We start from the raw sequence: 15715 nt of genomic DNA on the forward strand, positions 1-15715 counted from the left end.
CGATATAGTAAAACCGTTGTAGCGTCAGATACATGTATTTTTGTCATAATCTCGATTTTATGTCATAATTTCAATTTACTGTCAATTACCAATGTAACTTAACGTTGTTGTCAAACTTGTAGCGTCAGCAACTGTTAATATGTTGTTTTTATGTCATAATTCTGACTTAGTAAGTCAGTTACGACGTTTTATGTCATTTATATAATTTTTACTTTAACTTTGTATTGTCATAATTCAGTAGTGTTTTTATTGTGATGATTTGGCTCGTGTAGTGAGAGTGTCGCCCTCTGCCGGCCAGTGTGCTCACCGCAGCGGCGCTACATCAGACCACAGCGCGCCGAGCCGAACCGACTCCATTCTGAGATCATGTCCGACGACGAGAAGCTGCCGTCCGGGTGGGAGAAGCGCATGAGCCGGAGTTCAGGTCAGTCATGGCGGCCCGTTGTCATGTCCACACCCGGAACAGAGTCCGCGTTTGGGCGCGTGTGAGTGAGCAGATGCGTATGCTAAGAGGCTAACCGACACCGAACCGCCAAAAGCAACCGAGCCCGCGCGAGAGCCGAGGCTAAACCCAGCCCGCCCGGACGGAACCGATTTAAGCCCAACACGAGCGAGTGATCCAGGGATGTTCAGTGTTTAACAGATGATGAGTGGAAACGACACACTCTGAACATCTGAATATCTCAACATGTGAATGTGTGAACCCCGTTAATATCTCAAGATGCGAACTGGGCCGGGCTGAAGGCGAACAGCGCGAGTTTCACTCTTCAAAGCTTTATTTTATTACATTACGAGCACATATTTGATCAAAATCAAACGTGTTCACGGAATATTTAATGTCCACTCACGAGCATTTCATTGAAAGGGTTAATTCTGTCAGTTAAATCAACATTTTACTAAATAAATAAAATGGACGTAAAGTATTGATTTGAAAAGTGATCTTAAAGCTTCCAATAAGAAAAATAGCCACAATACAGTAATATTACACTATTAATATTAATCTTCAATCTAAGGTACTTGTGTGTTTTAAGTTTTCTCTCTCTTGTCTTGATATATAAGGCTAATTTAATTTAATATATTATTATACAAAACCAGTCGTCTCACGGGTATATTTGTGGCATTTTTCTTTTCTGCCAAAAATCATTAGGATATTAAGTTCCATGAAGATATTAAGTAAATCTCCTACTGTAAATAAATCATATATGTATTATTAGTAGTAATACTTGTGCTAAGGACTTCATTTGGACAACTTTAAAGGAGATATTTCGATGTTTTTGCACACTCAGATTCCAGATTTTCAAATATTATTCGCCAAATATTTTCCTAAAGTTTATTTATTCAGATTTCAGATAAAAAAAATGGACCCTTATGACTGTTTTTGTGCTCCAGGGTCACATATTGAATATAAATATAAACACATAATGGGCAAAACGTTATTATTAAAATATTTCTTTAAGGAAAAATACTTTTCTGCACATTTATCTGATCATTTACATTTACATTACATTTAGTCATTTAACAGACGCTTTTATCCAAAGTGACTTACAAATGAGGGCAATAGAAGCAGCTAGAGCAGTCAAGGGCAACAATATCAGCAATATGCAAGTGCTGTAACGAGTCTCAGTTAATCTAGCACAGAACTGATTTTTTTTTATTTAAAAAAATAAATAAATTAGACCGACAGACAATGATCAAAAATACAGGACTAAATCATGAAATATTACTCTGTTTTACAGCTGTTTTAGACCGTTGTTGTGTCACATACCGTGTTTTTATGTCATAATTTCTACTTTTATGACATAATTGTGAATTTTAATGTTATAATTTAACTTACTAGGCCTTCCAATTTCCATCATCCTACATCACTTTCCAATTTAAAGCTGCACTGTGTAACTTTTTTAGTTTATTCTTAGCTAAAAACACTTAGTTCTTTCAAAGATATATGTGCTCATTAATGTATATTTACTTCTTTCAAGTAATAAAGTATTCTGGTAAGTTTATAATATGCCATTGTAAACACATACGGGTGAGGGTTTGAATGCGGGTCGCCATGTTGATCCTCCATCTTGAAAGTACATTAGCCAAAGAGGGACATTCCCGTAAATTCAAGCTTGGCCTTTGGCGTTTTAACACTCGATGGCTCCGTGTCCAATGTGGACGAGGTCGAGCTGGAAGACATGTTAATCTTGGACTAAATCAGCCACCGTAGGAGTTAAAACCAAATCAGAATTGAGAGGAACAGAAACTAATATTCACTGGATGGTCATACACAAGTTCACCACTAGATGGAGGAAAATATCACACAGTGGAGCTTTAACGCTGTTGTTAAACGCATTAATCTGATCATAACGGTGTAAAATATCATCTGTGAATATATCGTGTGATTTATTCCTGTGGTCAAATCATCATTACTCCAGTCTTCAGTGTCACATGACCCTTCGCTGACCACGATTGGACGTTTAGCTCTGATATTTGAGTGGTCTCCTGAGTGTTTTGCTGTTGATGTTCCCTCAGGGCGTGTGTATTACTTCAACCACATCACGAACGCCAGCCAATGGGAGCGTCCGAGCGGGTCTGGGGCCGATGGGGCGGGTGAGGTGGAGAAGGTGCGCTGCTCTCACCTGCTGGTCAAACACAGCCAGTCTCGCCGGCCGTCCTCCTGGAGAGAGGAGAACATCACACGCAGCAAAGACGAGGCGCTGCAGCTCATTCACAGTGAGACACACACACACACACACACACTACACTACATTAGGGATGGCTCGATACCACAATTTTGTCTTCGGTACGGTACCACAATCTAATACCGAAGTACCGATATTAAATCGATACCACACAGGGTCTGAATTTTGATGCGGGTATTGCGCATAATTTTACTCACTCGCGCAAGTTTTGGATTTATGAAGCGGGAAATTACCGCAAATATTTATTATTAAATTAATCAACAAAGAATATCACATCAAATCAGTCATTTGGAAACTTTCTTGTAAGTAATTTCAGCATTACTGCGCGTCTCCATTCTCTCAAAATGAGCTTCTGGCTTCAAAAGACATCGCACCTGCACGATAAAAGCATCTGCGTGCTCAGATTCAACACTTTCACTTCCGTTGCGGGAGATCTGACGGAAATCACTGCCCACGTCTTCTTAAACCTCGCCAATTTGAACATGCAAGCGATTTTATAGCATTTCGTAATACATATGGGATGAGAGCTCTTTGAGAGAGTTTTCTTTGCACTCATGCCAACAACAAACACACACACACACACACAAGCCTAAAGAGCTCGCGCATTCCAAATTAAGCTGTTTTTCCTCAGTCAAATACACACAAACGTATGTCAAAAATGTCCATCTTTAGTGAGTAGCTACATAAACACAGTTGGGTATGTCTTTCGCGGATGTAAATAGTGCAATAGTGTGCGTGCAAATATTATGAGGTCTAAACGTCACTGGTTGAAACGAACGCTGAAGATTTCTTTATATTTAAACGATACGATCTTATGTATGTGCGTTAGTCAGTGTTAAAAGAAAAATGTCTAAATTAGATCGTTTGATTGATGCCCTCACCTGTCGATCTCTTAATGTCTTACAAGTCAGGAATTAAGTGACGATGCTTGGCAGGGTTTGATGGTTCTTCAGCAGTTTTATAAGCAAAGTAATTTCAAATTTCACGTCTAATCCTCTCTTTATTAACTCCTTTTGTGTGTGTTGAGTGAGATTCAACTGCTGTATTCATTTTGTTCCTCTATGGCGCCACATTTGCCGGTTTCGTGTCAGTTTGGGTAGCGCGCTGCCACCTTGCGGTGAACTTCAGAACAGCAGCATATACCGAAATGAGCAAAATCATGATATTGTACCGTTTGAAATAAAATATATACCGGTATTTTTCCAGTAGCGGTATACCGCGCATCCCTACACTACATCAATCTCCTACTCTACACATCACCACAGAGCTCAGGGATTCTCACACGACTCGACGGATGAATCGCTCTCTCTAAGACCTGAAGCGCACGCCTGTCACTCAGACAGATCGCGACGCCAGTTTTGCGGATTATTGGGTTTGAATGGTCAAAAGTGTGTAAAAACTATTTTTTAAGTATTCGGGTAAACACAGTCGGATATGTCTTTAGTGAACGTGTAGAGTTGAAGGAGAAATCGCCAGCCAAGTGAGTTTTTAGGGTTTTTAACCCTACAACAATAATAAAACAATGAATCGTAAGTTCTGTCATATTATTCAATTACTTTTACTGTTTTTTTGCCATGGTATGGATTAGGCCTGTCGTGATTGGTCGATACAATCGACTGCGTCGTCGCTAGGGTTGGGAATCGTGAGAAATTTTCCGGTTCCGGTTCTGCCTAACGATTCCGGTTCCGATTCCGGTTCCATTAAAATTATTAAACAAATAGTGGTAAAGGAAAAAGGCACAATACGCAACTCAAACAATCCATTTTGTGTTTATTACTTGCTCTAAAATTAATTTACAGGTTGGCAATGTCTAAAAAGTCCTGTACTGTACATATATTACAGTATTAAGACATTCTTGCAACACATTTTTGTTCAAATGAACAAAATCTGTCTATCTTAATACATTTATCTCTGTCTCTGAATAAAACCAAGTTATAAATTATATTTATTAGTTATATGTGTGATTTAGTTGTATATCAATTTAATAGTAATTCAGTTATTCAGTGAACTTGTAAATAATAAATTGCAATTCAGCATTAAGGTAATTGGTAATTGTGGTAGGGTAATTGTGCCTAAACGCTTACCTAAACCATGGTGACTCAACGGTTGACATATATATATATATATAGGCCCTTTACTATAAATCTGGTATAAGCCTGTGGCTGAGGTTGATTCTGTGCTGTAGCAAATGTTTTGTCAGATTGCTAGTGCAGCCTCCTTTGCATGTTATTAACTTTTCACATGTGTTACATTTTGCTTCATTATCTTTCATTCTTTGGAAATGAATCCATACTTGTGACTTTCTCTTCGCCATGCTGGTGGTCAACGAGAAAATATCTGACGCTAAACCGTAAATGTGTAGCGCGAGGGTTTTCAGGCTGAACTGCTGCACTCCTGGAAGCGGCAACAAGCCCAATCGCGTTTCAGGGGGGCTTCTCCGGTAAAATTCGCATTTCCGGGGCTAAATATCCCATAATTGGGGTCGCTTCAACCCGCGGACATGAAACACAGCCCGCGGCAACAGTGTTTAAGCAGCACAATTCTGTCAGTTCGTCTGTCAGTTGGCAGGCAGTTTTGGTCACTTTATTAAAAGTTGTTGCTGTGTGGAGTGTGTAAAATAAAATATAAATAGTTTTTCCCGCCTGCTGACTGTCGTGCCCCTCCCAATCCCAACCCATTCACACACACATAGATGATCCAGCACGATCTCATGACACTGCGTATCAATAGTACAAGTGTGCAATCTCGTGGAATATACGCCTGAATGAGTTTTGGCGTGGATATTGCTACGCAGTTTTTCGCGTGCATATGATACGCATTTTATGGCTTGTATATGACACGCTTTTGGGTAGGGTGAGGGTATGGGGTGAGGGGTTCGCCCTTATAATAAGCCATCATATGAACGCGAAAAACGCCATACCATGCACGCCAAAACTCATTTTGCCATTCCACAAGATTGCACACTCGTATTATTTATACGCATTTTCGTGAGATCGGGCTCGATGATTCGACTATCGGTCGACTATAGAGAGATTCGACAATTCTGATTCGAATATGTAAATCATTAGTCGGGGACACCCCAAGTTGTTATGGTTGATAAGTTCAGTTGTCCAATCTCAGCCTCTGCTGAGGGATTTATTCAGTGAATGTTTCCATCATAGTTTATACGCTCTGATAAAAAATTGAAAAAAATGTGTGTTGGCGTTTCTATCCAGGGCTTTTTTTTGTGTGATATCCCAACATTTAATGGTGAATGAAAATAAGTGCACTTCTGTATTAACGTGTGTGTGTGTGTGTGTTAGAGTACATTGAACAGATCAAATCTGGAGAGGAGGAGTTTGAGAGTCTGGCGTCTCAGTTCAGCGACTGCAGCTCGGCGAGGAACGGCGGAGACCTGGGCATGTTCGGCCGGGGTGAGTCTACTGATCCGCCATCAGTGTAGCGTTACAGCCTACGAGATCATCACCATCACAGGTGTGTGTGTGTGTGTGTGTGTGTGTGTGTGTGTGTGTCAGGTCAAATGCAGAAGCCCTTTGAAGACGTCTCGTTCGCGCTGAAGGTGGGAGACATGAGCGGCCCCGTGTTCACCGACTCCGGAGTTCACATCATCCTGAGAACCGGATAACCTCAGATAACTCACACATCTCTCCCAGGATATTCCTCATCTTAATCTGTTCCCTCGCTAGGCTTTGTCAAAGCTGCACGTTAAATCCATCCGGTGTTTCCGTGATCGTACATGTTACAGTTGCCTTCCCACAGGCCGCGTCCCGAATCCCGAATCCCGCATGATCTGCTGTCCCTCAGGCCAGCTCTGGTGGCGGACAGCAGACCGTATGTCCAATCAATGACCAATAAAACTGACCATGTCACTTAACAAACTGCTCCTGTTTTACTTCAAAGCATGAAAATTATGGTTTATTCATAAAGCAGGGTTTCCCAAACTGAGGTTCATGAGTTGAGCGAATCAAAAAAAACTATTTATTTGTTTACCTGCATGTCATTAATGATCAAATATTAGCTGTAATAGGGTGAATAACGGATAAAGATTAAAATTTGAGGAACAAATTCATAAAACTGGCCAAAAATGTACATTTTAATGTTGTCACATTTACTATTTGTTAACCTGCAAGGGTTCCCACGCTTCTTGAATTTCAGACACACGGATTCAAGGCCTGGAAAGTGCTTGAAAACAAACACAGGTCATTGAAAGTGCTTGAGTTAAGCATGAACTGCATTTTGTTAGAGTAGCGTGTGTTATTACAAACACTGGCCAAAGCCAGAACAAAACCGCATTACGGGAGGAAGATATCTCAATATATTTCTGCTGTTCCAGAAGCGCCATCTACTGTCTAAAGCCCTATTCGGACGGTAGTTGTTTCTTTTGGGGTCGTAAAGGTATTGTCATCATTGACAAGGATTTTATTGCCGCCCGAATCCAGAATGTCAGTGTTTTTCTCCCACCACAGGTGTGAAAATCCCTGGCCGAATTACCCACTGTTTTTAGACAAACACCAACGTCGTGTCGTAATTTAATTGCCGTCCGAGATGAGATCACTTCAAAATTCACTGTTTATATCCTTTTTGACCCCTGCAGGCCACCGTACGGTTGCGCTTTGCTCTAATTTGGATGCATTTTAAAGATCTAGAGACTTTCCTTACTGAAATGCTGGCAAGTATTTACAAGAGCAATATATTTCATCACCGCTCAAAAAATAAAAAGAAGAAACGCACGTAAACATTTGAAATGGGCCGTTATTACGCCAGCGATTAATATCTGTTAAATATAATATATGTGCAGGTCTTAAAAGCCTTCAAATTGATTTTTTAAAAAGGTACATGTACAGGTGATTTAATAAATAATTTTGCATATTTTTAATGCCTAACAATTAACTTGTCCATATCTTTTCCTTTAATTGGAAAATTCAAGTATACAATATTATCTCTATATTTTGATGTTTTAATTAAGTAATGATTTATAAAAGAGAGAACTAAAACTAGTGTGAAATAAATGTTAGAAGCAGGAATAAGAGCTGCAAACGGCATCTTGTACACCAGCCTCTTTCCTCATTGGATTTTGTAAAATTGGACATTTTTCCTCATTGGAAATTGTATTTAGTTGTCAGTTTATGCCTTAGCGTTACTGCATTAATGATAGACACAGGTACAGGTGTTTGATATATTGGCATTAACCTTTATCGTATTTATTGTGCTTGATTTCAAATAAAAGGTGCTTTAAAAAGTCCTTGAATCTGGTGTTCATGAGAGTGGGAACCCTGTGCATGTCATTAATGGTCAAATATTAGCTGTTAAAGGGTGAATGATGGATAAGGATTTAAAATTTGAGGAACAAATTTATAAAACTGGCAAAAAATGTACATTTTAATGTTGTGTATGTACTCATTTTAAGAATGTAATTCACCATTTTTAGGTGTTTTCCCCATGAAAATGTCATTCTGGGTAACAATAATGCATTTTGAAATGAATTGTTCTCTTTTTCTCCACAATTATTGTTGGCATATTCATATGTACAGATCCATAATCGGAGCTCAACAAACAATCAGTGCTCAGAAAACTACATTTAATCACAATTAATTTAACCAATGTGGGATTTCATAGACTCAAAATTCAGAACCAAATCCGGAAGAAAAAAAAAGCTGGAAAATGTTTAAAAATGTTTTCCAATAAAGTAAATAAGACTCGTTTTTTTCCTTAACTCAACAAAAAACGAAATTGTGTAATCGAACACACAAATATGGGTTACATTAATGACCTCCTTAGTTACTGTTGCTAGTCGGACAAACAGACGGAGTTGCTAACAGTCTGACAACGACAGCTATCAGCGTAAAACCCCGTCCGAATGATGGCCAAACTTGTGGTTTATGAAGTTTATCGCGTCCTTTTTCACACAAAAAAATACACACAGTTTGCACATACAAATGAGTTGCTTATATTTACAAAATTAGCCTACAAAAGCATAAATTATTGAAAATAAAGATCCACGTTTAATAAAAATTTTTCACGAAACTAAATGAAAATGTTTAGTGAAATTAAGAAATATCCGTTAATTTAGTTTCTATACATGTATACATTTTGTTATTTTAGTTGTATACATGTGTGCATATATTTTGTTATCATGTCAAAAGTAATAATAATTAATTAACAGTGTTACAGTACACACCATTTCTGTAGCATAAACACCATCAAACCGACGAGAGCTTCTGATCTTCCAGTGTTTCTCTATGGCACTGAAACCTAAAGATATCCAAGACCCTGTGCAACTGATACTCAACTGCCATTGGCTCACCTGCGTTCGAGGGGAGGGGCTTACCGATAGGTCAATCGCCTGTGTCATTGTTACACGGAGGGACTTTCTGCAATATTTTTCAGGATTACCATAAAAACCATCCTCATATACACACACTTTTCAAAGTAATATATTAATTTCAAGATGTAACATTAACATGAACATATCACTGTTTCGCCAAACGTTCTTACATATTGGGGTCTTTAGCGACCCGGATCTATATCTAACATGGATGGATCTCTACCTGTCGTGATAAAATATAAAACTCCTGATATTAGAGCAACAATTACGGAAGAATAAAATAAAACTTATTTCGTTCCCTTTTGGAGCTTGTGAGGGTTCAGTTTGAGCAGATGTTTTACACCATCATCACTGTCCTCGTCAGAGCTCATTTCCCAGCACATTCAGCATCTGGCTCATATTCGCCATCTCACGCATATCCTCTCAAAACTCATTTTCAACGTCTTGAAAATCAATATTTTGATCACTGACCTTCACCAGATCCACCAAGTGACAGTGACAGTAGTTCTTGCTCTGCAGTAAATCGTTTTACAGATTATACTGATTACTGTCTGAGGTCACTATGAGTGAAACTTCACCATTGTGTATCAGACATTGCCACCTTGTGGAATAAAGGTGAATTGCACTTATTTCGTCATTATAGATTAATCTATTGTGCAGAAAAAAATACATACAATCTTACATACCTCGGGTCGTTAGTGACCCTATACAATTTTGACAAAAAACATATGGAAAAAACAGGCATTCAATTGTAATTTTATTATTTTTTTCTTATATTGTTTAAAATGGATTGATTGAGGAATACTAAGAAGGTTGATGTCTAACTTTAAAAAATGATTGAGGAAGAGGGTAGTAAATAACATCTCGGAAGTATGCATTTAAGGGTTAAACATAGCCTTTGTAAAAATATGAAGCAAAACATTAAATGTGCACAAACTAATGGTAAACGACTAGTATTTTCCAAGTTGACTAGCAGCAGCGCTATCATCTAATCGTCTCGCACATCCCTCATAATAACTGCCTAAATGTTTACAGATGTGAATTAAACACTAGATTGTTCTAGATATTTCATTCTGGATAATGGAGGACGTGTCCTGGCTAACAGAGGGTTTTTTTGTTATCTGGAAATGACATAAAACATTTTTTTCCCTTTATAATCAGGCACTTTAAGGTGATCTTTTAGATCGAATAGATCATTTTTTAACATAAATACATTATGAATGTTTTATTAGTGTTATTCAAAAGGACATGTGATATTGCTAAAGTGCCCCAGTGACCGAAAAGCTCAAAATATCAGCATTTTAAGAGACGCTTAATGACCTTTGCACATGTTTTGGCTCTTTCAGGGGCTTCTTTTTCATACAATATCACACCAAAATGCATTATGGTCTAAAAAGGGTCATTGGTGGGTAATCCAGGAATGACATTAGAGAAATCATAATTAGGAGACACAAGTGTCTGTCATAAAAATATAAATAAGCTCAGTATTAACACTATATTTGTAGGTTTCATTGAAAACATCAATATAATTATGGCCACGTAGATTTAAAATACTTTTATTAATATTTTTGTCGTATTTCTGTAAAAATGCCTAAAACCAGCTTGAAATCTCAGGGGCTTCAGAACATATGAGTAATAGTTTGTAATAGCTATAGTGAATAACTATTTTGGGTTTTTGCAAATGCTAGAAGCGGCTGTTTTTTCAATCCTTGTCTTGCAGTACAGCTGGAAAAGCCTTGGGAATGTGTTGGTCTGAAGGGTTTGGGAGCCAGCTGGGAATGGTCCCATTATATGCAGTGTAATATAAATTCTCTCATAAATCCTCATGCTTGTGAAATGTCTTTCTGTATCATTTCATCATGAATGTGATGAGGAATGACCCTTGAGCTCTGTATTTATTATTATTATTATTATTATTATTATTATTTGTGGACTCCTTTGGTCTGGGGCTTTGTGGAAAGCTGGTCAATTCTTGAGCAGAGATTATGGAATCCATGACTTTAAGATTATGTGGATGTTGTGTAGCAACATTTGTCAGTGTGTACGGATGTTTTATAAAAAAATAAATAAAGGGAATTGCCATTATTTCATGCTTTGGATGACAGAGGAGGAGCCTGAACACTTGATTCACGAGCATTTCAGCGACTAAAGAACAAGCGGTGAGTTATTCTCCAGCATTTACATTATACATCCAGAATTTCATACATCATTTAACACATGAAATTGCCTTTCTTTTCATTTCTTTTAGATGACCTGCACTGCTGAGGGGAGATTGAGAAGATGGTAGTGAATTCATTGGTTTCCTTCATTGTGTCAATCACATTTAGAGATGGTTTCACCTTAATTGCAGTGTGATGTTCATCTCTTTCTCTCTCTGTCTGGTGTAGATGATGGTGCTCTTCTCCCTGTTGTATTGGGCAGTGACTGTATATTAAGACTGCTCTGACGTCTATAACTATATAGGACAAAAGCTCAGTGGGATTTACTCCATCTATCCAGCCGGAGACGCTCCTGTCTGGGTTTACTGTCACATGCAAGGCCGGACTTACCATTGGGCTTGACTGGGCTGAAGCCCATGGGCCCCGCCCAATAGGGGGCCCCGCCCTTTTACGTTGATTTTTTTCAATAATATGTCAGTCATTTAATTTTTAATTTAAAGTTTGTTGATTGGAAAACGTGAGTGCTTATTGGGCGCGAAAAGGTCCGAAATCCGTTCAAAATAAGGATGCTAATGTCAAGGCTTCTGAACGCCACTACAAACATCAGAAGAGACTCGATTGACGTCAGAGTTCGCTTCGTTTGGATGATGTGAACGCGGTCTTCCGAACTCGGGTGCGCACCCGCGAACCGTACCAGAGTCCGCTTAAAAAGGGTGGTCTGGGGTACGGTTCATGTGAACTCCGGTACGGTTCGCTGCTGATGTGAACGCAATCGTACTAAATCGCGGAAGTGAACCGATATTAATTACATATGATTTGATAAAAATGTGTGTTTGTGTGTGTTTCACTCATTTTCCTGACGAGCGTGACTGACATAGCCTACTGCAAGCAGAGAGCTGTAAACCTCATTTCTGCTCGTCTTCAGCGTTCTTTAGAGCATTTGCAGTACATTTGGGACATATAGACGCAAGTGCCATTACGTACTGAAGCTTTAGAATCAAAACCAATGGTTAAAAAACTAAAATATAAAAGTGAGGTGAGCAACGCTATATGCATTTCGCCGCCTTCACGCTCGCTGTCGTTACTAAGCAACCGGGTAAACAGCTGCTGCTTTGATGACGCAAACGCACCCCGGTTCGGATCCAAATAATATATTATGAACACAGTCCAGGGGGGTTCGTTCCAGGCAATCGACCCAAGTGTGAAAGCACCCTAAAACTCATTTGAATGGTGAGTACTTGCCCAGAGAATGGTTGCTCTACCCACCATCCATCGGTTGTGTATTTTGTTTTGCTTGCCGCCTTTTTGGCAAAGGTTGCCGGTCAATCCCTTTTTGAGTCTGGCTATATGTGATGTAGTAGGCATACTGTAGGTCAAAGTCAGCCTAACACTTCCTATATGTGTATGGAGATGTATATAATCTATACAATATGTCAGCACTTGCCAAGAACAGTTTTTTTTTTTAAAGATTTATACACTCATAGATTTAGCTATTTATATGTAATACAAATGATTTGTTTTTCAATATGGTTTCCAGGTAAATAAGTGTTTTATTCTCATTCTGACCAAGACATTTGTGCATTGCAATAAACACATGATCACTTTGAACTTTTTTAATCATTATTTATTTATTTATTGGAAAACTTTTTCAAGCTTCAATCAGTGGTCATTTAAATAAATTATCACGTTTTGTATTTTTTCTTTTTTTTTTTTACATGTAACACTGTATACTGTACCAGTCACCTTTTGAAATTAGCTTTGCACTTCAAATAACGATTGGATCGATTATATTGTTACGCCACCAGATGGCGACAAATTACTTTTAAAAAACATTTGTCATTGAATCGTTCATTCAGGAGATTGGTTCAAAGATGCTGATTCATCTATGAAACGATTGTATTTGATTGAGGAATTTAATCATTCATTCAAACCCAAGTTTTTTTAAAATAAATAATTCAGATTAATTAAACATTTTTATAGACTTCAGCAATTAACATAAATTATGTTATTTTGTTTAGTTGTTTGTTCAGAATCGTGATCTCTATTTTTATTCTCAGTTTATCCAGAATTGTGTTGCTCTAATACATAGCTTATGTATCATTTTGTTCTATTTAAAGTAATGTATAGAAGGTAGGGCCCGAAAGTGACTCAAGCCCAGGGGCCCCCACCACCCTAAGTCCTGCCCTGGTCACATGATCTCAGATGGGAAAGATGACGACAATTGGGGATGGACGGAACGAATGTGACTTTAGATCATCAAACAAAATCTTGTTGTCCTGGAAAACTATTAGCTTTGTCTTTGACTTATATTTTTTTATAAACAAAACATTAAAATAGTTCTAATATTTTGCTATGATATTGACACTGGTAAACGAGAACATTTGTCAATGTATGATGTACCTCATATTTAAATGTTTATAGTGAAGTCATGGCAATAAACTGGAATAAAAAAATGTAATTGCATCTTTTTATCTCACAATTCTCTCTTTTTTCTTGCAATTGTGCATTTACATAATTGTGATGTTTTATAAAGTCAGAATTGCGAGATACTTGTTATAAAGTTCTGACTTTTTCTCACAATTGCGAGTTTATATCTTGCAATTTTTACTTTTCTCACAATTGTGAGATATAAAGTCCAATTCTGAGGTAAAAAAAGACTGACTTTTTTCAGAATTGCAAGTTTATATCTCATAATTCTGACTTTAAAACTTGCAATTGTGAGTTTATATCACAATTATGTAATAAAAGTCAAAATAGCAAGATAAAAAGTTGCTATTACCTTTTTTATATTTTATCCTGTGGTAATTAAGGTTCTATAGAGCTCCGGAGGTCACGTGACCCACTCTGTTTACGACGCCATTTTGGTAGGCAGGACCAGCCGGCGCCAGCATGAGTTTCAAGGCAACGGAGTTCACTGCGCACTTTAATTCAAAAGACATAGACTTTTACATAGCAAAACTTAATATATTAAACATAACAGATCCCTATAATGCCCCCGGGGTGCTTTTCACATGTATGGATAAAGAAACGGAGAGCTTTCCAGTCAGGACACCTGTGGCACCAGCTGTGTGCAAGTTACAACAACTAGCCTAGTTTGGACATAAATGGGCACTAAGTTACAACTTAGGTTTGGCGTAGCACCATTAAACTAAGTTGAAGCCTAAATCTACGAATAAACTAAATATTTCCGGAAGCCTCCGATCAGGAGTAACATTAACTGAAAGAATAGCAGGCAGAACTGCATCAATACGCTCTTGTTTTACATTATCAGGGGTCAGCCCATTGCCTTATGTCCTGATCAGTGCCCTGACTACTGAACCAGGAGCTGATTGAGATGCACCCTTCATTTCTTTACACGGATATGATAATGCTGACATATAGGCCTACATGCGCTTACATTTTAAGAGAGAAAACATGATTCATGATTCGGATCGCGTGTCAAACTGCTGAAATTTGGCGATTCAAACCGCTGAATCGACTCACTGATTCATAACGCTTTGAAGCTTCATGATGCCTTGTTTTGAAATCATCATCACTATGTAAGTCGTTATTTAGGGTTTTTTTGCGCACAAAAACTATTATCGCCGATTCATAAAGTTATTTTAGAACCACTGTAGTGAGATGGACTTTGTAACGACGTCTTTAGTGTCTTTTAAGGGTCTTGAGAGTGAACCGTGCATTGAGCCAATGGAGGCCTTTCAGAGCATCAGATTTACACTAAAATATCTTCATTTCTGTTCCGAAGATGAACGGAGGTCTGACGGGTGTCGAACGACATGAGGGTAAGTAATTAATGACAGAATTTAAATTTTTGGGTGAACCAACCCTTTAAAGTGGGCATGAAATCCAATGCGCTGTGTGAACGCTTACGGCGCACCTCCCTTATAAGGGAGAGCTGAGAAAAATGTTTTACAGAAGTAAAGCCATAAAAGGCTTAAAATAAGTGAAATCTGTAGCATAAACCAGTGAAAAGTGAGGAAATATGCTCAGTAACAAATGTAGAAAAGATTTAGAGAGAAAAGAAATGTATTTAAGAGATAGATCGAGTTTTTCCTCCACAACTGAGTGCAAACTGGCATTCAAATCTGCCTCCATTTTGTTAGCAACGCCCAACTTCAAACGATCCAATCAATTCCTGAAGGACGAAATCAAGCCTCGCCCTACATTTTTTCTAATTTCATAAGCCGTTTCACTCGGATATACGTCACAATAAGGAGAAAAAGACGATCTCAACTTCCGTTTCACGCCGACTTTAAGAATGAAAAATAAACTGAAATTCACAGCATGTCAACAACTTAATGTAATAAAAAGATTTCCCATTTGCTTTCCCCCGCCTGTTCTGGCATCCTGGCGCACATCAGCTGTCCATCATGTTGAAATAGTAAGCTTTAAACATTCCGGTTTTAAATTATTGTATAGATACCAATGCAGCAGCCGCTCTAGCGCCCCCCTGGTTGGAGTTTAGGCTGCGTGATGTCAACCTCCGGCGCTCTATAGTCATAATGTCTGATTATCAGCTCTTATTAAAAAATGTTTTATAGTTAAGT

General features: G+C 38.2%; 1 protein-coding gene across 1 annotated transcript; it reads left to right on the forward strand.

Annotated features, from left to right (window-relative positions):
- Positions 1–278: 278 nt before the first annotated feature.
- pin1 (peptidylprolyl cis/trans isomerase, NIMA-interacting 1) lies at positions 279–6562 on the forward strand. Its single transcript, XM_079812976.1, has 4 exons — positions 279–424; positions 2515–2715; positions 5987–6097; positions 6200–6562. The coding sequence occupies exons 1-4, from the start codon at positions 367–369 to the stop codon at positions 6307–6309; spliced, it is 480 nt and encodes a 159-aa protein (XP_079669102.1). The 5' UTR covers positions 279–366; the 3' UTR covers positions 6310–6562.
- Positions 6563–15715: the final 9153 nt, after the last annotated feature.

This window comes from Gobio gobio (genome assembly GCF_949357685.1).
Source record: "Gobio gobio genome assembly, chromosome: 3".
Lineage (NCBI taxonomy): Eukaryota > Metazoa > Chordata > Actinopteri > Cypriniformes > Gobionidae > Gobio > Gobio gobio.

Bases quoted from the DNA above. Each gene is read 5' to 3' on its own strand.
- pin1 (XM_079812976.1), top strand. From the start codon at position 367: ATGTCCGACGACGAGAAGCTGCCGTCCGGGTGGGAGAAGCGCATGAGC. The intron at 2,716-5,986 runs GTGAGACACACA...TGTGTGTGTTAG, and splicing joins GGCGCTGCAGCTCATTCACA to AGTACATTGAACAGATCAAA. The intron at 6,098-6,199 runs GTGAGTCTACTG...TGTGTGTGTCAG, and splicing joins CCTGGGCATGTTCGGCCGGG to GTCAAATGCAGAAGCCCTTT.